This window comes from Callorhinchus milii, unplaced genomic scaffold (assembly GCF_018977255.1).
Source record: "Callorhinchus milii isolate IMCB2004 unplaced genomic scaffold, IMCB_Cmil_1.0 Scaffold1, whole genome shotgun sequence".
Taxonomy (NCBI): domain Eukaryota; kingdom Metazoa; phylum Chordata; class Chondrichthyes; order Chimaeriformes; family Callorhinchidae; genus Callorhinchus; species Callorhinchus milii.
Genome location: NW_024704742.1, coordinates 127,297,562 through 127,325,137, shown reverse-complemented (window position 1 = coordinate 127,325,137; position 27,576 = coordinate 127,297,562). Strand labels below are relative to the sequence as shown.

At 40.5% G+C, this 27,576-nt stretch overlaps 1 protein-coding gene across 1 annotated transcript; it reads left to right on the top strand.

Moving 5' to 3' along the window:
- The first annotated feature begins 1,727 nt into the window (after nucleotides 1-1,727).
- On the top strand, nucleotides 1,728-24,538 carry dnajb5 (DnaJ heat shock protein family (Hsp40) member B5). The gene is made up of 3 exons (XM_007890703.2): nucleotides 1,728-2,065; nucleotides 14,673-15,346; nucleotides 21,030-24,538. The coding sequence occupies exons 1-3, from the start codon at nucleotides 1,855-1,857 to the stop codon at nucleotides 21,261-21,263; spliced, it is 1,119 nt and encodes a 372-aa protein (XP_007888894.1). The 5' UTR covers nucleotides 1,728-1,854; the 3' UTR covers nucleotides 21,264-24,538.
- Nucleotides 24,539-27,576: the final 3,038 nt, after the last annotated feature.

Genomic DNA, 27,576 nt, shown 5'->3' with positions numbered 1-27,576 from the left:
CTTTATTTAGATCACCTAATATTGGGCAACAAAAGGAATGTCACTCCTGCTGGAGGTTCTAGTTCTTCATTGATACTACAATGTACTTCTGGGTGGTGTCCAGTAGCTCTGCTTCCCTCTAGCTTCTCCTTCACTTTTGGCATCATCTTCCACTTATTAAGTTATTTGACCTCCAGTTCCATTGCTGCCTATCCAGCTAGGACTACCCTACCATGATTTGCAGAGTTAACATGAGCCAAGTGAGAAGAATCTCCACTCCCAGTGAGAAGTCTACCACTCGAAGTCCTGCCACTGAGCCAGGCAATGCTCACATGTCATCAAGCGTCCACAACCTGACTCCAGAATACTGAGAGCCAATTCGAACATACCAGTGCCAAGCACATCACCTTGAAGCCCAAAGAGCTTACCACCCCACCCCACCCCACCCCAAGGATAGTCATTAGTGACATACCAAGTAATTTGACAAACTTACGATTCAGTGACTCACGTGCACCCTAGACAACCAATGCATTCATTCCCCTGATGACTTTGAAGACTGATCTGAAATCAAGCCCACACTCTCCCCATTGGGACACACCCTGTTTTAACTAATTCCAGAAAGCGTTGTCGCAGATGGTCAAGAGCGAAAGGCTTGGGGTCCCCCAGCGTAAGCTGCTGAAGTTTAACCCGCTAAAGACGGCTTGACCAGTTAGGACCATCCACTGCCCATTCGAACTTCCACTTGCAGGTTCAACGGGAGTCAAATGGGAAGAATCTTTCCCTCGGTGACAGGTTGACTTCCCCAAGTCACACTGAGTTGGCTGAGACCGGAGGATAAATGAGATGATTGTCCCAGGAGAGGGAGAAAAACACTTAGAAGAGAACTAATAATGGTCATAAATAATCCTTGCATTTGATTATAAGCACCTTATCACGCCTTTGAGACGTCTTCACGGGATATACTGTAAAGTGAATTGACGGTATATTTTGTGGGCGATTAGTGGGGGGAGAAAAGCAGATGATTGTCGTGGGATGAGGAGGGGGAGAGAGGGAGGGAGGGAGGAGAGACAGTTATAGGAGGAGAGAGTGACTGTCTGGGATAAAAGATGTTCCTCCATAACCTCACCGTCTGCTATTGTAAAGCGAACAAAATGAGTTGAGCCAAAACATGTCAAAACGTATCCTCGAATGGGACCTGAGCGGCAGCGGTTGGGAACCGGACCGGAAGCGATGGCGATGGCCGCCGACGGAATGTTTCTGGAAGTTTCTGAGCTTCCAATTCCGTCTCATGAGTCACCACTCGCGGCACAACCTAACCTGCTGGGCGGGGGGCGGGTCAGGCTCAAACCGGAGCTGACTGACAGGCCGCGCGGCCAATCGGGTGCGCGAAGAAGCGGGCGGCTCCTCCACGTCACCCGGGCCCCAGCGCGGAGGTGGCGGGGTGACGCGGGCACGCGCCGTCCAATCAGCAGCGCGGGGCGGCGGCGGGAGCCCCTGTCCCCAGCGGGGGCGGGGCTTGCGCAGACGTCAAGTTTGGCGGCGCCGGAGAGCGGAGAGGGTGGGAGAGAGAGAGAGAGAGAGAGGACGGCGGCAGTAGTAGTAGTAGTAGTTGACGTGTTGGTTTTGAGGGGAACTTAAAAAAAAGGGGGAGAGGGGGGAAAAAAAAGGAAAATAATTGAATATTAACAGTAAAAAAAATAAAGGGGGTTTGAGCGGTGGAGATATTGCATTTGATAAGCCTTATTCGCGAGGGAATCAGTGGAGGTGTCCTGTCAATTTGCGGTTGGACTACGTTACAATCTGAAAGGGGGAGGAGGAGGGGGGGAGAGGGGGGTATTTTTTTTTTTGCTCGAGTTGCAACGTATTCTGGAAATCATGGGCAAGAATTATTACAGCACTCTCGGCATCGGCTCCGGGGCCAACGAGGACGAGATTAAGAGAGCCTACAGGAAAATGGCTCTGAAGTTTCACCCGGACAAAAACAAGGAGCCCAACGCCGAGGAGAGATTCAAAGAGGTGGCCGAGGCTTACGAGGTGCTGAGCGACCCCAAGAAGCGATCCATCTACGATCAGTACGGCGAGGAAGGTGAGTGTAACCCGGGGAGGGAGGGAGGGGGGGAGAGAGACTGACTGACTGACTGACTGACTGACTGACCAGGGTGGGCGGTAATTTGCAATACGTTTGTAGCCCAAAAGTCGACCAAAATTGCCAACCCCCCCCCCCCAAAAGTAGCCCAAAATCAACCGAGTTATTTAGCCCCCCCCCCCCAAAAAAAAAAAAAGTAGCCCAAACCACCCGAGTTACTAGCCCAAAAGTAGCCCAAGCACGACGCGTTGCCCTCCCCAGTGGGGATAACAGAGGGACCGATTTGCCTTCGTGCTTTTGAGGCTAAGAAATCGTCTTCAAAGGGGGGGGGGGGGGGGGGGGGAGAGAAACGTCTGGCAAGATATCATTTCTTTTTTTTAAAAAAAACCTGGCGCTCCCCCCCCCCCCCCCCTCCCAAAGTCATTTCGTGCACAGTAACAGAAAACACGCCCAATTGGGCGTGAACCCGCTTAAGCTGGTTACACTGCTGCTGAACTCCCTCCCTCCCTCCCTCCACCCACTTCACCACATCTTATTTCTAGTGAGACATATGTTCTTTTTTTTAAAAAAAAATCGCGATGCATTCAGTGATGATAATCAGTCTGTTCCAGCGCCTGTGCGATTGGAGATTACATTTTCTGAGTTGTAGCATTTTTTGCGATGCGCGTGTGTGTTGATGTGTAATATACTGTGCGCGGACTTACACACAACTAAAATATATATGTATATGTATATGGCAATGAATTGCAAAATGCAGCACCACAGAATGTAAAAGTGAAATAACGGTCTTGTCAGCGGAATGTGCAGAGATTGCGATATAAATGCTTTTTGTTGGCGGTGGCGGTGAAAGCTTTCAGGAATTGCTCATGTCGCGGTGAGCCATTTTTATACATGTATTTGGGTTTTTTTTTTGAAGGGCTGTTGCAAAAACCAACAGTTTCTGAGTGTGATCAATGCGCGTATGTGACCAGCAGTGAGTTGCTGGGCGATCAACTTTGGGAAGACTGCGATTTCTACCGTTTTTAAGAGACTTTCCTTTTATTTCACGCTTAAAAAAAACCCTAAGATAATCAGAAACCCCTGTGTCTGCTTCAGTTAATCAAAATTATACTGTAAACCTCCCAATTAATGTCTCTGCCAAATCAAACTGGCATAGGTGTGAACTACCTTTATATGAGTGAAGTCATTTCAAAAGCAGATTATGCCAGCAAAAATACAGTACCTCTTATTTTACTTTTTCCCATTATTTGCTTACATATTTTGGACTTGCAAGGTGTTTTTAAAAATAAAATCATCCTTTTTGCATATTGTTGTTCGTTTTGTAACTCTTAAAACAAGAGTGAGAAGTATTCCCTCTGATCATTCGATTTTTTGGGGGGGAAAATATATATTTGGTGCAACAGAAATCCAAAACAAACACAACGTACAACATCTTCTGTTACCATTTTTTTCCCCTGTCTCCCAATCCCAAAAACATTCCGTTGTTTACGGTACATTCCTTCACCGCACATAGGTTGTGCACACTTTTTTGGGACGCTCACTTTAAAACATTTGGGAGTCGCCCCTGTGTACACTACACCCAAGTGCGTACCCGCACACGCCCTGGGCGATAAGGCACATTTGACACTTTCGGAAAGCACCCCAATGTGCTCCGTACGCCCGCATGCTCACATAGATAATTTGTGATATTGGTCTTGAGATGCACAACTCTCCCTTATTACTCCAAAGAGCTTCTTGCAGCACTCACATCTTACTAAACTGCTTCAGTTTTTTGGTTGGCCAATAAAGTAATAGAAATAACAAAATAGCAAAGATTTATGCCACGAATCAAGAAATATTCAATCAAGAAACATTTATTTTGTTGCCCAACCAAAGAGGTTAGGACCATCTGGTATCCATTACATACAATGCCTATTTGCATATAATGGACAAGGCACACGCAATTGCTTTCACAGCTTGTGGAATACTTTGTGTGCAGAGAACATGTACAGAGCATTCTCATCGAAGCAGTGCATGGAATGATCACCCACTATAGCTATGATAGCTATGGTGTAGTTCTAATCATCATAGTTCCTCCGTGCTTTTAGAATGTATCACACGAGCCAACTATAGAAAGCTCGTCAAGTCTTCATTATAAATATATTCACACTTAGATATGGGAATTCAAGTCATATTAGAGCACTCAAGTGAGTGTTCATGGTAGCACAAAGGATTTTAGTATAATTTTTGTAATTAACCCTGAATAATACCTTTTTACGTGTTGTATCATCTCACATCGTAAACATAATTGTTGCAGTTAAGCCCATAACATAAGAACCAAAAATATCTAGATGAGTGTAAAACACTGAATAATTTTAGTTAACAATTGTACTTCATGTACTTATGCTATGAACACAGCTGCTTGATTTAAGAGGTCTTAGCTGCCAAAAAAAAATCCTACCTTCTCTGATTTGTAATGATTCACTTTCCATAATGAAGCTGCAGAGCATGTAATTTAGCTATATTATTTGCCAAAAGTAGACTGTACAAATTGTGGCAATTTAAATCTCGCTAGGAAAACTTGTATAGTGTTACATTTGAGTATGTATTTAAAGCTCAATTCTTCTCTCCAAAACAAATCACATTTTGCTCTCACAATTTAATTCAAAACCCTGAGTATATTGAAGTTATGCTGCACATGTTATCTATGTGTGACTGATATAATTGTTCTGCAACTAAGTACAACAGTGTATAATATTTGCAAATGTTAGTACATGGTTAAACATCAGTATTGTTAGGCAGATGGACATGAAAGAAAAAAGCCACACCACAAACCTCATCAAATATATAACTTGATGGAACACAGCAAAATGTAATATAAAGAGGACTCGACCTCGTCATCAGTCTATTATGACCACTGTTTCCAAGAGACTGACATAATAGATAATAATTGATGTTATAATCTATAACATATTCTCTTTATAATGTAGATTCAAGTCCAGAATTACAGCATTATAGTGGGTTATTTGACTATGTCATTAGAATTCTTCTTTATAAATGTGCCCTCATCGTGTACATATTCTGCTTGTATTATGAAAGCCCTTATATGATCCTTATGTTAGTGTTTAATGTTTTGTAATCTAAATTAGTCTAATCTAAGTCATAGAAACAGATACCCTCTCTACAGCTAATGTTTTGGCTTAAACCCTGTGGGAATTGTTCTCACTGAGGCGTCAGTTTGTTAAAGCAGTAGAAATGAAGAATGAAAATTAAGTCTGAAGAATAAAAGATAACAAGAATTAATTACCAGGCAATCTTCTCAGTGAGAGTTATGTGGCTTGACATATATAATTTGAACTTCTAAATGAAATGACTGCCTAGAAATAGCTTTTTTTTTAAAACTTTTTTTTAACATTGGTGGGATTTGTCTGTCCTGGCAGATTTTGACCACGTTGCTTCATTGTACAGAGTTGGTATAATATGCTTGTAAATTGCTCTTGTAAGTTACTCATAATTTGTTGTGTATATTCAGTAAAGTATGTAGAAATTAAGGAGTGTGTTACAGGACTATATTATGTGGATGTCAAATAACTCTCATATATCCTGGTTCATGTCACTCATTATCAAACGAAACATCTGACTTCTGTCTTTTTTTAAGTCAGTTTTCAAAAAAAAATTCAACATAACCAAAGGGATTATTGCATTTGCAGTGCTAATATATATTAGGCTATAAATTTCTGTAACTTTCCACATGTTGCATAAATTTGGTGAGAGCTTTTATTGTTATATTCAAAAACTTAAGGTTGTGTGATTTTTTTCAAATTGTCAATATTCTGTTTTATAGTTTGATATCATGTGAATCAGTAAAGTACATTTTACTTTTTTAAGAATTTTGATCAAGTTCTCCTGTGAATTGAATAACCATATAAGTCTATAGTAATGCCATCATAATAGATTCTTCGTGATAACTTCAGTGAATCAAAATGTTGTAGGTGGATGGGAGTGAATAATGGGAAGTAATTTTAATTTCTGGGTGCAGATAAAAAAAACATGTCACTTGGGCTTTGTTGTTTAGGATTATTAAGTTGTCTGAAGCCATCAAATTTAACTAGGCATACATTTTAAATTAATTTGACAATACACAGGAATTCGTATTGACAATAAAAGGAATTAGACAAATATCTAAAAAAGAAAAAATATAAAATGGTATTGGCAGAGGGGTAAAATAGATAACTCTTTTGATGGAGCCAGCCTCGGGTATGATGGACCTAATAGTCACCTTTTCTGCTGTAAAATTCTACGATTATTCACAACTTCATTGTTAAATAACATACATTCTGTTCCAAAGTGATGATTGTGCATCACAATCCTATAGGATATCAATCGAACAATAGATAATTCACACATAGAAACCGGAGTAGGCTATTCAGCCCCTTGAGCATGTTCTGCAATTCTATAAGATCATGGCTGATCTGTATTTTGACTCCAGTTACCCACTCTTGCCCCATATCCCTTGATACCTTTACCTAACAAAATCCAACCACCTCAGTCTTGAAAATTTGAATGGATCCAGCATACACAGCCTTTTGGGGAAGAGAGTTCCAGATTTCCACTACCCTTTGGGTGAAAACGTGCCTCCTAATTTCACTCCTAAAAGGTCTAGCTCTAATTTTAAGATTATGCCATACCCTTGTTCTGGATTCCTCAACCGGATGAAATAGTTTCTCTATCTACCTTATCAAATCCCTTTTTTATTTTAAACACCTTAATTAGATCACCCTTCAACCTTCTAAACTCAAGGGAATACAGACCAAGTTTATACAACCTGTCCCCATAATTTAATCCTTTAAGCCCTGGTGAATTCTGGTGAATCTGTACTGTATCCCCTGCAGAGCCAACATATGCTTCCCAAAACTAAACACAGTACTCCAGGTGAGGTCTGACCAAAGCTGTATACAGTTGAAGCATCATTTCCTTTCCTTTATATTCCATCCCCCTTGAGATAAAGGCTAACATCCCATTAGTCTTTTGGATCACTTTTTGTACCTGTGAGCTTGTTTTTAGTAATTTGTGTGCGTGGACATCCAAATCCCTTTGGAGAAAAAGAAATGGTAAACTTTCATACAACTTACACATTATATTAAAGTGGTTGTTGCAATGCAGTCCTGTAGCTCAGCAGTTAGAGGACTCGCTTCGCAAGTGAGAGATCTGGGTTCAATTCCCGGCAGGGTGAAATGTTGGGCAAGGTTCCTTACTCCAGATGCCTCTGTTTGCCCAGCAGTAAGTGGGAACCCGGTTGTCAGTTGATTGGCAGATCGTTTTTCTGAGGATAATAATCCCTAAAAAAAANCAATAAGAATTGGTTCACTCAATCCACGACTGTTTGTGGGACACTGCTGTGCGCAATTGGCTGCCTTGTTTTGCCCAAAAGATACAGTCAATTCACTTCACAGTATATTCTGTGAAGCACTTTGAGACATCTAGAAGACGTGAAAAGCGCTATATCGCTGAAAAGCACTCAATGAAACCCACCACCTGCTGCCTCGAACCCCTCCCCACCAACTTGCTGGTCACCTAGCTCCCCCTCTTCTGCCCACTACTGGTGTTAGAAGATGTTATCAACCAGTCCCTCTTCTCTGGATCAGTCCCTGCACCCCTCAAAACTGCTGTCATCACTCCCTCCTCAAAAAAACCTTCCCTAGATCCCTCAAACCAGAGGCACTACCACCCTATTTCAAACCTGCCCTTGCTCGCAAAAGTCCTAGAACGCGTTATTGCAAGTCAATTCCGAGCACACCTCTCCTCCCACTCCCTTTCAAACCACTCCAGTCCAATTTCCGCCCTGCCCACAGTACAGAGACTGCGCTTGTGAAAGTCATAAATGACATCTTCTCTATCTGTGACCAGGGCTCCCTCTCCCTCCTTGTCCTCCTGGACCTCTCCGCCGTGTTCGACACAGTCGATCATGCCATCCTCCTCCACCACCTTTCCTCTGTCATCCACCTCAGTGGGACCGCACTCGCCTGGTTCGAGTCCTACCTCACAAACCGCCAGCAGTACATCTGCACAAACGGCTTCTCCTCCCGCTCTCACCCGGTTACCTGCGGGGTACCCCAAGGTTCCATCCTTGGCCCCCTCCTCTTCCTAATATATATGCTCTCTCTTGGGGATGTCATCCGCAGATATGGGGTACATTTCCACATGTATGTGGACGACACCCAACTCCATTTTTCCACCTCTCTTTCGGACCCCCAGTTCCCTGTTGTTCTGTCAATCTGCCTGTCAGAAGCTGGATGAGCGCAAATTTCAGCTGAACGTTGACAAGATGGAAGTCATACTCTTTGGCTCTCCTCAACGTCTTAAATCACACGGTTCTCACCTCCTCCACCTACCCGACCTCCCCCTAAAACTCTCCAAACCCGTAGGAAACCTAGGCGTCAGATTCGACCCCCAATTATCCTTCCTCCCCCATATCCGGTCCCTCACCAGCACCGCGTTTTTCCACCTCCGACGCATCACCCGTCTCCGCCACTACCTCTCTCCAAAAGCCGCTGAAACCCTAGTCCATGCCTTTGTGACCTCTCGGCTGGACTGTTCAAATGCCCTCCACGCCGGCCTCCCCTCCATGACCATCCATAAAATCCAGGTCATACAAAACTCTGCCGCCCGCATTCTTACCCGCACCAACCTCCACTCCCCGATTACCCCAGTCCTTGCCAGACTGCACTGGCTGCCTGTCCCAGAGAGGATCAACTTTAAGATCCTCACCCTTGTCTTCAAATCCCTCCACTCCTCTGCACCCCCCACCTCTCTGATCTCCTCTCTCCTCATAACAGTGTCCGTTGCCTTCATTCTACCGGTCTGACCTCCTCCTTGTCCGCCGAGTCCTTCGCTCCACCCTCGGCAGCCGTGCCTTCAGCCACTATGCCCCAAGCCTCTGGAATTCTCTTCCTCACTCCCTTCGCTTTGCCCTCTTATTTTCAGATCTCGGCTGAAGACCTTTTCAACCGCACCTTTGGTCACCTTCCTCCCCCTCCCCTGGCTCGGCCCCGGGATCCGTTACTGTGAAGCGCTCTGAGACGCTGTCCGGCGTGAAGGGCGCTATATAAATCCAAGTTGTTGTTGTTATCAAATGCAAGGATTATTATTATTACAGCATAGGGTTGGCACAACAGGTCAGAATTTCATAACTCACTTGAAACCAGATGTTTTCTTTGTAAATTATTTGAGAAATTATGTATGCTAAGAATTCAGTTTGCTTAGTTTTCACTGCATAAATCCATTCAGAAAAATGATGTAGATGCTTGATACCTTACCTTTTATGGACTAGAATGAAAAGTGACTTCAGCCTAGGCCAGGATGATTTATTTGAATCTATCTATGTAATAATCTCCATTAATAATTTTGGTAGAGACCACAGGGATTTCTCTCCCTGTTTGCAAACACCCAACAAAAGAAGGGTCAACACATAAATTATACAACCAGTGCCTATTTTGTAAGGACTAAGACCAACAACTTGCATTTATATAGTGCCATTCACGAGGGATAGTGTCTCGGAATGCTTAACAGTGCAGGAGCCTGACCCAGAGCTGGGGATAGGCAGGAGGTGTCCAAGCATGGTCAAAAAGGGAGGGCTTTAGACGTGATCTAACAAGGGGTAAGGAGGGGGCAAGGAGGAGCGATTGAGGTAGAGAGTTCCAAAGTTTCAGGGTGTCTGAAAGCAGTGGTGGAGGGGATGAAGGATAAGCAGGAGCCTGCCAAGAGGAGCCAGTGAGATATGAAGTGGGGAGTAAGCAGGTCGGAGCTAAGGCATGGCATGAAGGGATTTGTAGATCAGTGTGAGGATCTTGTAGTTGAACAAGTGGAGCCTGGTGAGAACTGGTGTGATGGGGTAAGGAGTTTAGAGCTGGTGAGTATACGGGCAGTGGAATTCTGGATTCATTGGATTTTGTTGATAGTGGAGCTCGGGAGACTGGAGCGGAGGGCGTTGGAACAATGGAAGTGGGAAGTGACAAAGTGTGGACGAAGGTCTCGGTTGCATTGGATGTGATGTGATCCCTTCATCTTGCTCCCTACCTTCCCATTTTCAGGTCTCTGTTGAAGACCTTTCTTTTCGACCGCACCTTCGGTCACCTTCCCCCCCTCCCCCTGGCTCGGACCCGGGATCTGTTACTGTAAAGCGCTCTGAGACGCCGTCCAGCGTGGAGGGCGCTATATAAATCCAAGTTGTTGTTGTTAAAGTCAGGCCCATTAGAAAAGCGTATCCCCAAATTTCTAAGAAAAAAAATAAATACCTTTCGTCAGTCAAAAATGTCAGGTGATGCCATCTATACATTTCCACTGTGACCATTTTTGGAACTCTGAAAGTCATAGAAACACCCACTTCACAAAGACTTGTATTATGACCAACCGCCAGCTTTTAAAATATTCTAATCCTTAAAAAACAATAGTATTGGAGCCAAAACAGAGAGAGAGAGAAGAGAGTCAAGACAACCTTCTAACAAAAATAAATTCTGTCTCCCTCTCCTTTCTCTCCACCCTTGCTCGCCCTGGACCCTTGCTTTAATTATTGTATATCAAATGCAATCATTATTTTGTACATTTTTCAATCAATCATTGTGGGTCACGTTTGTAGAATACAAAGTATTTTGGCAAAAATACTAAAATATAATGTTTAAAAAGAACAAATATTAAGTAAGGAAATTCTGTGCTTTCATTGCAAATTGCTTGAACTTTGTGAGAGAAGGAGAAGGGGGGAAGTGGAAGGAAAAGTTAGAACCATTCAGTACCTAAAACAGCATGAAATTCAATCTTGTTAATTTCAGAGACCTGCTCAGCTGACTCTGAACAAACCTGTTACTGAAAACTGAGTAGGTCTCTGAGTTTATACTTACCCTGAATCATCAGATCTCATCCAGCATTTGGCATTAGTCTAATGAAGAATGTAATTAAGGAATACTGTTCAATAGAAACTGTTTTTAAACTTTTACAATTTGGAGATACAAAAGTAATTTACATTGAAAATGGATGTGGATAAATTTGTCTTTAAAGTGACTGAGCAGCTCAGTACTATATTTGCAGCGCTGGCAGTTTCACTTACAGTTTTAGACTATTAACTGAGACAGAAGTTTGAATCCCAATATTAGACTGTATTGTACACTAAACTATCATCTGTTGGTAGGTTTTGTTCTTAACTAACAAAAGAAAGTTAGCTGAAGAGGACTATCTTTACTACTATTGAAAAGTATAATTGAAAAGTAGCAATAAGGATACCTCGGGAGATTTTCCTCCCTGTGAATTATCAATGTGAAAAATACTTTAGGTTTGGAAACAGTGTTACTATAATTTTGTGAATATAACCCCCACTTTAATTTCCACAGCTCCCTGTGGCTGGAAAAATATTCATAAATGCCATATATTGAGGGTAAAATGAAGAACCATAAGGAATTGTGAGAAATAGGGAAATACAGTACTTTCATATTTGTGACCATAGTGGCTGAAAGAGCATAGTAAATATACAGGTGTTTATTGTTTTACTTTACTACTTAATAATTACAGGTGTCATTATTACAGTTGGTAGCAATCTCGCTTCTGACGCGGAAGATTATAAGTTCAAGCCTCACGTCGGGACTTTGAGCTCATAGTCCAGGCTGATGCTCATTAATGCAGTGCTGGGAGTGCTGCATTGTCATAGGTGCCATCCTTCGAATGAGAGGTTAAACCATGTTCAGTTGAACGTTAAAGATCCCATGCCACTATTCTCTCTAATTTTTGAATAACGCCATTTGATCTTTGCAGCTCATAGCCCATGCCTCTGCCCACCCCTTCACTCACCTAGCATAGACCTACTGTGAATAGTGCCATGGATTCTTTGTTTTAAGACCTACCTTTTCGATACTGTCCATGACTATCTCACCCTTTTCACTCGCTTGGTATCCAGCCTCATCACTGTGCAACGCTCCAAGACACTATCCTGCATGAAGGGTACTTTATAAATGCTAGTTGTTATTGGTGTTGTCCCAGTGTCCTTGCTGATAATCACCCAGATGCGGATCTAACTGTCCTCGCTGGACAAGCAGCAGGAAGCTTGCCAAACTGTGCTCTCCAAGGCAAGCTATGTGGTTAAACTCCAGCAGTACCGCAATACACACTTGAGGTTTCCTCAAGTTTTTGCTCTTTCCAATTTGTAACTAATATTGTAACTCCTCCCCCTCTGGGCTTCCTCATGCAATGACTTATCCTCCTCGGTCACTTTCCTTCTAAACTCCCTCTCCACCACTCTCAATTCCCTTGCTCCCCTCACTTCCCGAACCGTCTCCTACTCACGAAAGTTACCTTGGTACACCAGCCACCTCCGTTCCCTTAAAGCACAGGTGCGTGTTGCTGAATGCACCTGGCTTAAATCAAACTTAACTGTCCATCGGCAGATCTGGCTGGGTCTTATCAAATCTTACCACTCCGCCCTCGCTTCCGCTATATCGTCGTTCTACTCCAAGAAAATCTTGGGAGGCCAAGGACAACCACAAGCTCCTCTTCTCCATCATCTACCAGCTCCTCCACCCACCCTCTCACTCCTCCCCCATCCTCACCTCTATTGCCATCTGCGAGGCGATGCTGGATTTCCTTGAATCCAAAGTCGAGGCAACCCACTCAGCTGCCTCCACCCTTCCGCCTACTACGCCCTCCCCATCTGCCCCTCACATCCCGGCCCCTACCCTCAGCTTTCTACCCCACATCTGTGCCATGATCCTCTCTGCCTTCCCCACCTCCGCAACATTGCCTGGCTCTGCCACTGTCTCACTCCGCAGGCCACTGAAGCCCTCATACATGCATTCATAATATCCAGACTTGAATATCCAAATGCCTTGCTTGTCAGCCTCCCCAGCTCCTCCCTCCATAGGCTGCAGATCATCCAGAACTCTGCAGCACATGTCATCTCCCGCACCAGGCTCTGTGATCCTATCACCCCCATCTTCGCCCGACTCCACTAGCTTCCCATCACACAGGATACAGTTCAAGATCCTGGTCCTCACCTTCAAAGCCCCTCATGGCCTCACTCCCCCCTGCCTCTGCGACCTCCTAGCACCCTACCATCCCTCCGCTCAGGGTGCTCAAAACCTGCTTCATGTACCCCGCCTCGGTCGCCCACAATTGGCGCACAAGCCTTCTGCCGCTCTGCCCCCACTCTCTGGAACTCCATCCCACAGTCCCTCTGCTTTGCCCCCTCCTTTGCCTCCTTCAAGACCCATCTCAAGTCCCTCCACTTCGACTGTGCTTTTGATCTTCCCCCCTCCCCCCTGCCTTCCACCCGCCCCAATCCTGACCCCTAGCTTGGGTCCGAAACACTGACTGTCCAACATATTGGGACGTCCTCCTGACGTGAAAAGCGCTATCCAAATGTAATTTTGTTGTTGTTGCAATATTCCCCAGAATTAGTCAATTATAATTTTAAAGCTGTCTGTGTGTCTTTCTTTCTATCTTTTAAAAAAATTTAGTCAATCAATCCACAACTTTGTGGGTCATTGCTGTGCACAATTAGCTGCCGCGTTTCACCCACAAAGTACACAGTTACCACACTTTACAATATATTCTGTGAAGCCCTTTGAGACATCTCAACGATTATCTAAGGCGCTATATCAAATGTAATAATTATTAGTTAGAATTAGGTAAACAGGAAGTGTCCTTCCAGGACATTGAGAGTGTCCGTTCCATAACAGGAAAATGTCCATATGTAGGTGATATAAATATAACTGTCTGGTTTGGATCCTCTTAACCATGTGTCAGACAGCCAGCTGACCCCAACTAAACTGTGGACATATGTAAATATTTAACTTGTTCTAGAAGTTGCTGAACTTATTTTGTGCACTGACAGTTATTTGTTTAGAGGAATACAATATAAATTGAGTAAATTTCAGGGTTTTTTTGACAAGATGCCCCGAGGCAATAAGATTCTTATTCCAATGATTAGGTATAACAATAAGCTAAACTGGGAGGATTTCTAAACTTGTATCTTATCTACAGTGTTTCCAAAATGGAAGAGCCAATAGCAGTAATGGACTTCAACATGGATTCAGAATAGATAGGCAGATCCATTTACAGAATCAACCTGATAGCCTTAACCTTTAATTGAGCTGCTTATTTCAACAGAAGCATACATGTGCGCATCTGTTATTAGATTTAAGATAACTAGAGAGTGTTTCAACTGTACGTTGCACTTAGACACACATAGAAACTGCCAGCCCTTCTGTTATCCAGCCCAAATGACCATTCGTTATTTGTGTCTGCAGTGTTTTTGCCTGGTGAGAGGGGCAACTTAGCTGAGTTCCATCTTATCCTTATCTGACATCCACATAAGTAGTTTCCAGTGATGGGATGGGAGGGGAGAATTGCTAGTTAGACATTATGAATGGGAACCCAGAGTAATACATCCTCAAGCAGCATTCTATCATTACCTGTTTTGCTCAAGGGTGAACTGCTTCAATATGCACAGTGGCAAATCTGCCACTTCTCTCGGGAACATGAGTTATGTAAGAAACAGTGGATGATCAAAGATGGGCCTGATTGGGAGAAACAATAGTCTGGATTTTTTTGGTGATTTGTATCTAATGTTATCTTTTTCTTGTTGCAGGCTTAAAAGCAGGAGGAACCTCCAGTGGTGGCTCTGGTAACACGTTCCACTACACCTTCCACGGTGACCCACATGCCACCTTTGCTTCTTTCTTTGGTGGCTCCAGTCCTTTTGATATTTTCTTTGGTTCTCAAGGACGCTCTAGAATGGCTAATGGCTTTGGTCATGAAGACATGGATATTGAAGAAGACGATGATGACCATGATCCATTCAGTGCCTTCAACCGTTTTAGTTTCAATGGCATGACTGGAATGAATGGCATGACTGGAATGAATGGTATGACTGGAATGAATGGAATGAATGGCATGAATGGATTTCATCGACGACACCCAGAGTCTCTCCATACCCGTAGAAAGGTGCAGGACCCTCCTGTAATTCATGAACTTAGGGTGTCCCTTGAGGAGATCTATCATGGTTGTACTAAAAGAATGAAGATAACACGTCGAAGGTTAAACCCTGATGGTCGAAACACAAGGACTGAGGATAAGATTCTAAATGTTGTTATTAAAAGAGGTTGGAAAGAGGGTACAAAGATCACTTTCCCCAGGGAAGGTGATGAAACAGCAACTAACATCCCTGCTGATATCGTCTTTATTCTGAAAGACAAGCCTCATCTTCATTTCAAGCGAGATGGATCCAACGTAGTCTACGTAGCTAAGATCACTCTTAGAGAGGTAAGTGTAAACAAAACACCATTATCAAATCTGTTTAGTAATAAACCCAGCAAGCTAAAGCCCTAGCTGGTAGGGTAGTCGCAGCTAGACAAGCAGCAGAAAGCTGAAATGTGCTGTCAATTGCAAGCGGAGATTTTAGATAGCTAAACTTCAGTGGGGTCCTAAATATTGGCTCTTGCCAAACTGCACCAATACTCTCCAGATTAGATAAACAGGATGCATCCCTCCCCGGAGAGATTGTGCATTCCAGTCCAGATCAGAAAAAATACTACTCCCTGGTAATCTGCTCCAGTTGTTAATTGTCCTCAGAGTAAAGAAATACTTCCTGGTGTCTATTCCTAAACATCTACTCATAACCCTAAGGCTGTGCCTGTTTATCCTGTTATCTTGATATATCTGAAAGTACTGTTTGGGTTGATTTTCTTAATCCCATTTAGCATTTTATATACCCCTATAAGGTTTCCTTTGAGATATCACTGTCAAGATTTAAAAAAAAGTAACTTTCTTTAGTCATTCTGTATGGTTCAACATCACCACAATTGGGATACATTTCTTCCTCACTGTCTCCAGTTTGCTCACAAATGACACAGTCACTACAATTTACAGTAAATGCTGTGAAGAGCTTTGAGACCTCCTCCTGATGTGAAAGGCACTATACGAAATGTAAAGATTATGGTCCTTCCTGGACATACTTATATGGAGTAGCTACAGCCTAACCAGAGCATTTTCAAGTTTGAGCATAACTTCTGGAACTCTGAACTCAATTGATTTATCAATAAAGCAATAAGTCTTGCATCATGATTGCTTTGTTTATTGTTGTCTCACACCGTTTCAACATGGTGAGTGATAAGTCAACTGACAGCCCTAGTTTTTTTTTCAACTGTGTCAGCCTGTCTCCCTGTTTTCCCTGGTCAGAAGGTTGTGATTGCACGTCCATAGTCGGGAACTTTGAGTGCAAAGTCCATGCAGTGCATCATTGGCAGAGCACTGCACTATTGGAGTTGCTGCCCATTGGATGAAATTTAACCATTTAATCAACTCTTTATGCTAATTGAAAGAGAAGGGAAATTCTTTAGCTGTCCTGGCCACCAATCCTCTTGGTGAATTGGTCATTCACCGCCTCACTATTTATGGACCACATCTGTGTACACATTCTGTGAACAGTCACTGCACAACAGTAATTGTGAAGTGCTTGAGATGGTTCAGTGTGATGAGGCACTATATCATATGCAAGATTATTATCACTTCTCCCTTGATGATAGTTATCCTGTCGTTGGAATACGTGTGCCTCTCTCTTTTACTTTAATGCAGCACTTTGCGTCTGTCTGTTGAACTTCATATGCCAGTGATTGGCCCATAATTGCACCATGTTGAGCTCAGTTTGTGAATTCTTGGCTGCATCCACTGTTTCCTAATGGTTTCAAATACACATTTAACTGCCTTGCACTCAGTTGCTAATCAAGGCCAATTATGTACACAAGGAACAAGAGGAGTCCTCGCATAGACCCCTCCCACTTCTCCGATGATTCTTGCAAGTGCAAGATATAACATGTGCTTCAAGAATTGAGTACTCTGCTTTTTCTGCATCTTGTTCTATATTTTTTGCCTTATTTTTGGGTAAAGCTGTTCCAATGTTTCTTGTTGTAAACTTACATCATATGACCAATAAACATTACAGGTGGCAATAAATAACAAAGTACAGGTTTCCACTCGTACGTGCTGTCTGGCGGACTCTGAGTTTGTTGGCAATGCTGTAATAATTCATTTATCTATTCAGTTATTTACAGAGTATAGAATCATAGAATTATATAGCACAAAAGGAGACCATTCGGCTGATCGTGTCTGTGCTGGCTCTTTGAAAAGAGCTATCCAAATCAATCCATTTCCCTCGCGCTCTCCTCATAGCCCTGCAAACTTGTCCTCCCCAAATAATTCTACTCTCTTAAAAGTTGTTATCGAATTGTCTTCCACCACCCTTTCACGCAATGCACTCCAGATCCAAACAAATCGCTGTGTGAAAACATTCCTCCTCACCTCCCTTTTTTTTAACAACTATTTCACATTGGTGTCCCTGGGTTACCGACCTACCCACCAGTGCAAATAGTTTCTCCTTGTTCACCCTATCAAATCCCCTCATAATTTTGAAAACTTCTATCAAGTTTTCTCTTAACCTTCTCTGCTCCAAGGAGAATAATCCTAGCTTCTCTAGCCTTTTCTGACAACTGAAGTCCTTCATTCCTGATACCATCCTGCTAAATCTACTTTGCACCCTCTTCAATGCCTTGACATCCTTCCTAAAGTGTGGTGCCCAGAACTGAACTCAGAACTCTCGCTGAGGCCTAACCAGTGTTTTACAAAGGTTCATCATAACTTCCTGACTTTTGTATTCTATGCCCTTATTTAGAAAGCCTAGTATCCCATGTTTTTTATAACAGTTTTATCTACCTGTCATGCCACCTTCAACAACAACAACAACAACAAGATTCCATTTATAAAGCGCCTTTCACGTCAGGAGGACGTCCCAACACGTAGTGTGTTGAAAAATAAAAATAAACTAGAGTGGAGGCTTTTTCTGTCTGAACAGCTGACTGGTACATACATGATTTACTTATATGAACCCCCAGATCTCTCCCTTCCTTCACCGCCTTTAAGATTGTACCATCAGCTTATATTGCCTCTCTTCGTTCTTCCTCCCAAAATTCATCACTTGGCATTTCTCCACATTAAACTTCATCTGCCATGTGTCTGCCCATTTTACCAGTCTGTCTATGTCCTCTTGCAGTCTGCTACTATCCTCCTCACTGTTTATTACTTTTCCTGGCTTAGTATTATCTGAAAACTTGGAAATTGTACTCCTTATACCCAAGTCCAAGTAATTTATAAAGATCAAAAATAGCAGTGGTCCCAATACCGACCCCTGGGGGACACCACTGCACACTTCCCTCCAGTCAGAAAAACAACTGTACATCATCAATAGTACATCAAAAATAAGTAGTTGATTTTTTTCTTTACATATTTTTGAAAAAATACATTCTTCAACGATTTACTAGTAAAGGTTACAAAAAATATTTGTCCTAAATGTAGTGTGTTGAAAAATAAAAATAAACTAGAGTGGAGGCTTTTTCTGTCTGAACAGCTGACTGGTACATACATCTGCTGCAAAAAGCGCAGACTCTTAACTCACTCATGACCTCTGTTTGGACCAGCTATTTTGAAATGCATTATATCTAATTATAGTTTTACTTCGTTGACTAGAAACTAGATACTGTACGTTGATTAACTAAATGAAACTATCTAACTGAAACCTGGGATTTACTGTGAAGCTGTCAATGGGACCTTTTTAAAATTGTCATAATTCTGTATCCTGAGGGTCTTGTTGCCTTCCTGCAAAACACTAATATTTTAGCTCTTGTTTTGTGCTAGCTTCATATTCTTTTCTCACTGGTACCTTGTGATGATTACCTCAGTGACAACCACGTACTTTTCAACTGCCCAAAAATGGTACTGCGCTACTCTCAGGGCATGGTCCTTTAACATGCCTAGCTTATGAGAAGCAAACTGTGTCATGTTTTTGCTGACAGACTGGTTACTACTTGGACAACAAAGTAAAACTTAGTAAGGTCCCCCTCACTGCCAATCTTTGATTTAATTCAAAGCTTTGCAGCAGAATACAGTCTACAGCCTATTTGTCCTAAATGTAGTGTATTGAAACTACAGGAGGATTACCTCCTTACTTCAAAGCTTCCTCCTTTCATAGAATTATACAGCACAGAAGGAGACCATTTGGCCCATCGTGAAAAGAGCAATCCAAATCAATTCCGCTCCCTCTCCCCATAGCCCTGTAACTTGTCCTCCCCAAATAATTATCTAATAATAATCTAATTAATATAATTTCTCTGCCTCAGCTAAACTGCATTTTGAATCCAGTTCAGAATGTTTCTGTCCCCATAGTGCTTGAAAACAGAACACCTATTTATAGCATAGAGCCTCCTAATTCATACCAATAATGTTTCTTTAACACAGCAACCTCCAAAGAGTGTCAGCCTTGCTCAGTTCATAGCACTCTTGCCTCTTAGTCAGAAGATTGTTGGTTTAAGGTGGACCTTCAAGCTCATTGTCCAGGCTGACATTTCAGTGCAATGCGAGAGGAGTGCTGTAATGGCAGAGGTGCTGCCCTATGGATGAGATGTTAAACCAAGGTTATTCTGACTGTTCAGGTGGAGGTTAAAGGTTTCATAGCACTATTTAGGAAGAGGGGAGGGGGTTCTAATGTTTTGTTTAGTCAGCTGTGAGTCTGATTCATTCAGAACCCTTCACCATGCTTAAGAGCATCCAAACCAAACTGTTTCCCATATATTTTCCCTGTATCTGAAATGGATTGTGCAATCTCTCCTTGGAGGGACAGACCCTGTTTTACCCGATTCTGGAAATTATTTTGCACAGGTTAGCAAGAGCCAAGGCTTGGGACCTCAGAGGGTGTGACTGTACTGCTACAGTTTAACTTGCCATTCACAGCACTGTCTAGTAGGCTTCCAGCTTTGTGTACAGCTCCACTTCTCGCCTCTTCCCAAGGAGGATAATCACTAGATGGTCCTCACATCCCAGCCAACAATCCTCCAGATAAAATTAGTCATTCAATTCTAAGCTGTTTGTGGGACATTGCTAAGTGTAAATTGGCGGCCATGTTTGCTATAAGTACAGTCACTACATTTTGCAGTAAATCTTGTGAAGTGTTTTGAGCATTTCAGTGACATGAAAAGGCACCATATTGTAAGATTATTATTATCATTGTGAAGTTTTCTGCTTCTTATGCCAACTATTCTTTTATCCTTTGAATAAGTATGCTCAATCAGTTAGATGCTGTGGCTCCCTATATACTGATTTGAGACGATCAATTTACTTCACATAGAACCCTTACAAGTACCATTTCTGCCTATCGGTCTAAGCTAATCAAATTCCATTACTGGAGCTAAAGGGTGTCAGTATCCCACCACATTTCCTGGCTGAATTCTAATCATCATTTTAAATTAAGTTCAAGGTATTGTTTCCAACATATGAATTTGTGAATATCATTTTTTTTAATCAATTTAAATTGTTAGCACAAACTGATTTTATATTTGAACCTATTTATGGTAATGTTACTGGTCTGCCAATATCAGAATTAATACTGAAACTCACCACTGTATTTTACATCAGTTAAATATTCTTGTAGGATACAACATCTTTACATTCTAGTAAATGACAATTTACTCTATGAATAGTCTTAATCTTTGTACAATCCAAGTCCACTGCATCTTCCCAGTTGTTGGATAAGGATGTGGTATATCTAACTAGGAATTCGTCCATAACTAGATGATACCTAATATAAAGTTAATTTGGTTATAATGGATGCAAACCTGAGTAAAATCACATTTAATGGACAAGGTAGCCTTTTATATTTTCACTCTGGCAATACATTAAACAGAAAAAAATGCAGGTCACTAGAGTCTAAACTTCCCTTCATCCCCTGGTCAAATAGATTTATAGTTTGACTTTTTTATTTTATTATAGGCAGTATAATTATATTGTTAACTAGAAATAACTTTTGTTTTAAGATCCACACTGTGTCCATTGTGTATGTCTCAGGAAATAGATTCTTTGGATTAAATTATCCTTTTCTAATATCACTTTGCTTTTTNCCTAGGCCTTATGTGGGTGTACTGTCAATATTCCTACAATTGATGGCAGAGTGATTCCCCTACCTTGCAATGATATTATCAAGCCCGGAACAGTGAAGCGACTGAGAGGAGAAGGGTTGCCATTTCCTAAGACTCCAACACAACGTGGTGACTATATAGTAGAGTTTCAGATAAAATTTCCTGACAAAATGCCTCCAACAACGAAAGAAATCCTGAAGCAACACCTTCCTATCTCATAGAACCGAAATCCGAGCAATACTTGATACTGTCAGAAGTTTGAGGAACTGAGAAAAGGATCATACATTTTCTAATATAATGTAATATCTCTTAAAGAAATCTATTTTATGTCAAAAATTTAAATCCAATTCTTTTAATATGCTAAACCTTGTAAGCATAATAATGGTAAGTGTGAGAAAGCACTGTGAAACCTATTTGGCAGAGTAAAAATCTTAACGCATTCTGCAATCATTTTGGAACAGTTTTTTTAAAAAAAATCATAAGTGTCTGAACTAAGAATTAAAAAATATATGGTTTAAAGCTATTTCTTTAAAGCTAGGGTTGACCAGTCCAGAGAAAGTTAAATATCTGAATAATCTGAATCAAGAATTGCTGACTTGAAAGTTGAGCTTTTTACAAAACATTACAATCTAAGAAAAATAACTGGATAATTGTAAACTAAAATTAACACAAGTGGGGAGTGAAAGGCATCAGTGCCATAACATGGTAGGGTTTTATCTGGACCACAGAATAACTTGTGCAAGTTTACAAAAATCCATTGCACATAAGAGTTTGAAATTTTGTAAACAAATTATAGTCGAGTCTGCTTAATGTTTACTGTGTCGGACTGGATAACATTATAAAAGTATACATATTATAACAACAGGGAAACTTCCCTTATAAATATTTGTAAAAAAATTATAGACTGTTCTGAAGTATAAGAAAAATCCAATATTTTACTTTAATTTCACAGTAATACATTTTTTTAAGAAAAGTAAATCCGTTATTTTTGATTGTATTATATTTGAAATTGAATCACAAAAATAACTGAGCGCTAAAATACTGCAAAAACAGATTACATTTGTATAGTGTCTTTCATGTTGGGATGATGTCCCAAAGCGCTGGACTGTCAAGGATGTACTGTACTGTACGAGCCTCTACTCAATGGACCATCTGCCTCTCCATCAACCTGCCCTGCGTTCCCATTGGATCATCCACCTGCCTCTTCATTACGGATTTCAGGTGCCGGAGCACCCCCGTACTGCTCCAGCTGTACTAAACCCCTGGGTACAACATTATTCCATCTTTTGTTAATGGCGACCGCAAATTTGCATAATATTAGATGAGTTATAACTGCTCTAACAATACGTGAACTTCAATGTTTACATACCAGCCTCGGCCGGGACCGACAGCCAGTATAACAACAATTTGCATTTATATAGCGCCCCTCACGCAGGATAGCATCCCAAAACGCAGTATAACATTATGTGGATCATATCAATGGGCAACTTAACATTATGCAAACTCGACTGTAATGTAAGTTGATATTGGCTTGTATTTTTTGACATAATTCAGAATGCGAGGGAATTGAATTTGGTTTTTCAATTTTTTATTTGCATTTTATTTGAGTGTCTAATGCAAATAATGGTAGAGGAAACAAACCTTGTATAAAAAAAAGGCCTTGCCATACTTTATGTAAGTAAACACTTTTTTGGGCAAGTTGTAAGAATTTTAAAATATTTCTGGTGAAGGAATTGCAATTAAGAAGTTAAAAGTGAACAGTTCCAAAAAATCTGTAACCATACAAATCTAATTCAGAATTTCAGATGTGTGTCTATGCACCGAGATCATGATACATCCAGCATGTAGCTTTTTTAAAAAAATATATATACTTTACCGATTTACGTTATGAAATTATCAGTGAACTGTGAATGGTAAACCACCGTCTTTGAGAGGTTAAGGTAATAGAGATTAGCTATTCCACAGGTTCTCTTTTTGCTTCCCATGGAACTAGTGCTATTAACATGAGGACAGATTTGAGCTGGAATTTTCAGGAGAACTTCAAAACTCCTTCTCCCACCGCTTACAAACATTTATACTATATGTTGCATATCCCACTTTGTAGCATCTTTTTTATATATGAGTTTGACTTTAAGACATTACCTTTAGCCTCTTGTTGCAGTTTGCATAATTGATAGATATTTTACCAAAAAATATTTTAGGTTTTCCTCATTTTGTGCTCTGTTATAACCAGGTTTTGTTTATAATTCAATCTATTGCTATCATGTTTAGCTTAGGCTTTTTCTGTTTTTAAATTCGATTTTTGATCCTTCCTACTTCTTTTCCTGTCACTTACTTACAGCTCTGAAATCAGATTCCACGCTTTTCATAAAATTTTGTCATTATCAACCATTAATATTTTACCAGCTATTTTGCAGCACAGTTATGGTATTGATCACTTCTGCACACTCCAGCCAAATCACTTTTATTTTTGCTTTCAACCAGGTTCAACACTTGCTATCCATCTAACAGACATGAACTTAAACCAATTTTGCAAATTTATACTCGTGCAATAAACTGAAGTTGGTGATGCATGGCTTTTGATGTCAACTTCAAAATCTGTATTTTGTGGGAAGGGAAGGAAAGGGAGAAACATTTCAGCAGGGAGCCAAGGGATGATTTTGTTTCGATCCCATGAGGTAATCTATATATTAAAAAAAAACCTGTGGAAAAGTAGTTTTTATTTTAATTAGCTGCGCACTGTAACTCAGGGCAGATTGTTTTTGCTATTGAGTATCTGTTGCTGCTTTCTATGCTTGAATGGAGTAAATATCAACCTTTCTAGTGTAGTCTGATAAATTAATCTCTTCACCAAATGCAAACTAAGATTATTTAATTTACACGTCTCTGTGAATCATAGCAAACTGCCAACCTGAAAAGTGCAATACTTGTTCTGATTCAATACAATTTGTTTTTCCTTAACAATTTTGAAACAGTTCTACCTTTTTATGTGTTCATAAGACTATATGAATTTATGAGCAATGGTTAAAAGTTGTAGAATGGTAATGAAAATTTGTGAAATCAGTCATTTTTATTCCTATGAATTATTTAACAGTATTAGTATATCAGCACTGATGGAGCACTTTAAAGTTGCCAGTGCTGGATGCCTTTTTATTTTTAACCTGCTGTTTGCACACACACAATCTTTAATCACATTTGGTGGAATTGACAAAAAGCAAAGTGGCCCCCATACAACGAGTATTTTGACATTGCAAACTTTATGCTGTGCTAATAAGAAAAGAATGAAAAGTAACACAGGTGTTACTTGGAAAGAATGTCGAGTCTTGTTCCTGAATCTTATTTTATTTTTTTATTGATTTGAAGAGACTTTTCAAAAAAGAAAAATCCACACAGGTTCTTTTTCAAACATATAAATGGTTCACTGTTTTAATATCCCCATCTGTATTTTAATTCTACAAAAATAAAGTGCATTTTGAGTGCAGTTTTCCTTTCCTGATTGTTTTGTTGGTATTCTGTTATTTTGCTCTCTCGTATGTTGCACAAGTTAACTGCAAGCCTAATGCAAACCTTTTGTTAATTTTTAAAAATAGATGTAGGCTTTTTGATCTTTTCCCCAAATCTTTTTGCAATGAAAGCAATTTCAGCTTTGTGAGACTCTCATAAGTGAAGCTCTGTGGAAGAAGCATTATTTATCTAAATATGGAAATCTGAATTCAAGAGTGAAGTCCTTTACTGGAGCAGGAGTTTAAACCATTTGATTTATGTGGCAGAAATTCCAGCAAGGAACACATTATTTACCAACAGCCTTCATAACCACCAGGACCACTCATGGGTCCTTTGGAGAATAATACCTACATTTCTTTCAACACTGGTTTCAGAATAATTTACTTTACCAGTGAGGTAGAAATGGAATCGATGGATCTGGGTGCCAACCCCATAGCTTAAAGAATAGTTTTCTACCAATCTGTCTGGCTCCACCTGTTAGTTCACCCCAGAACTACAACACAGAGGAACAGCTGAAGGAATTTGAGCTGCACTCGCAGAGCATCAAACAATTCTATATCTATATCAAAGGTGCTAGGTTTCACCCACAGATTGAAGCAGGGACAAAAGCAGCAAGTTGTTTGTGGGTTTAGCTTGGCATCAAGGTGACTTCCCATCATCGTGGGAAGTGCCCAGCAAACCTTGAGATGCCACCTTATTTCACTCATCACTTTAATTGATGCTGATGTATTAGTCAATTATCCATATAAGAAGCAGGTGGGCTTAGTCCAAGAAGACTGGACAGACCACTTTGTACATCAGTCAACATAAGCGATACAACTGGGCCTGAGACACCTTGAAGATGTAGTACATGACTAGACAGTGTTTCGGACAACAATATGATTGTGTTCTGGTGTGTCATTGTACAAAGGCGGCTATTGAACAAAGTGTCATTGAACAACTCGGTCCCTCTTTCAATGCCTCTTCAATGCATGTACTTTACTCCCTATTCATAATGGAGCAGGAAGAGCTGATTAATTGGTGCTGAAATATTATGGGCATTGTTAGTGGAATCAGTGATGGCAATTTTGTTTACTCAAATGATGAACCAAGCCTGGCTTAACTATGGTGGTATGTGAAGAATGCTTCTTGGAAAAATAAAGTCAGACATTTCTCTCTCTCTACTTCTACCAAAGAGGTTTGCTAATAAACTTAGCAGCTGGTAATCTTTGTCCTTTACAAAATGTCCTACAAATAGCTCAGCTGCACGAACTTACAATCAACCTCTGAACCTTTCAGTCAATAATCTGTCCCCCTTAGTGTTCAACCAATAATTATAGATTAATTGTTTAGAATATTAGAATATGCCGATAATTATTGTAGAGTTGCTGAGCAGGATTAACAATTGCACACAGTACTCTGAATATGATTGTAATATTGAGCATGTGCTTAGAATATTTTGACATGTCAGTATTTCTGATGTCTTTGAGCTCTGATATTTAGCTGAAGATTTGTAATATATTTTTATGAGGAAGGGAAAACTATAAAACTATAAAATATACAGTTAGTTAACTTTAAAATATATTCTGTGAAGTGTATTGAGACGTCTCGGAGACCTATATCAAATGCGAGGATTATTAGTATAACATTATTATTTTCTGATTGATGGGAACATCACAACTACTTGTGATACCAAGTTCCAGTTTTTAATTTGGCTGTATTTTGTAGCCTATTGATTTGTGAAAACTACATATAGTTATGCTGAGTGCTTTGAATTTTCAGCAATTATTAACACAATCATGGAATGTTACACCACAGAAAAAGAAAAGGTCATTCAGCCCATCAAATCTGCTCCAAGTTCAAATTTAGCACTAGTCGTTGCTATAGCAAAGATATTAACTTACTGCTACAAAACAATGGATGATACTGGGCATTGCTCCAGAAATTCTTTGCTGAAGTTTGTTTATTGGTATAGCACTATAATGCTTTATATACATCACGCACGTCACACAAAATTGTTAAGCAATTTATACACTTTTGATTGCTGCCCCTACCCCAGAAGAACAAAAACTTTCAATAATATTTAGGGAACAGTTTGCAAAACAAAGACCTCATGCTTTAATTATTGGGAGTTCTCATAGCTTTACACTTATCAAACAAGTTTGCACGGTTAAATCAGATTCACCAATAAGAGTTAATATGGTTTTAGATGACTTCATCAAATCTGTTTTTCAACTACATTTTTTCCAGCGTTGTAAATGCTACAACTATATGAGTAATACAAACAGTTTTAACCAGATATGGTAGCCTTTCGGCATATCTAATGACCGTGCTTCCCTCATCATAAATGTTTTCCAATTTGCGAGGCCATATGTGGTCATGTTACAACCACCGATTGTTACTGTGTTAGAACTCCTCCTGTGCTGCTAGTCCCAAAACTGCACCAATCAGAAAAACCTCAGACATAATGGTTTGTCACTAACAACAACTTTCAAGCTGTATTTTTATTGTTGACTAAACCAATGAACTTCTTTTGCCAAAATGTAAGAATGTGTTGTAAAACTATTTAGCTTAATATATACTGCATAAAAGTTTATATTGCTTGTTTAGAGACTTCATATTCAATGAATGGTGGAAAATGTAGTTTCCTTTTAGTGTTTTTATTGATAAGAATACTGACAGCTGAATGAAAGTCTCAGGGCTTTCTTCGAAAGCATTTGCTATTTTGTTTGAGCAGCACAGTTTAATAACCACATTAAAATCAGCAGATGGCTTACTGAATGAGGAATTTTTTGAAAATATATTTAAAAAAATAAAATTACCTTTCAATATGCAGAAAACAAGCAAATGTGGTTCCCAGAATCATAAATGCTGACAGTCATTCCTTGCCTAGAAACTATGAACCCATTAGCTTGATCCCAATAACAGGAAAATGAATGTAATTAATAGTCCTGTGAGCTATGCTGCCAAACTCCTTAATATATCCTTTCATTTTTCTCAAGATGTTTCTTGTATGGCACCTTATCAATTGCCTTCTGGGAAACCACGTAC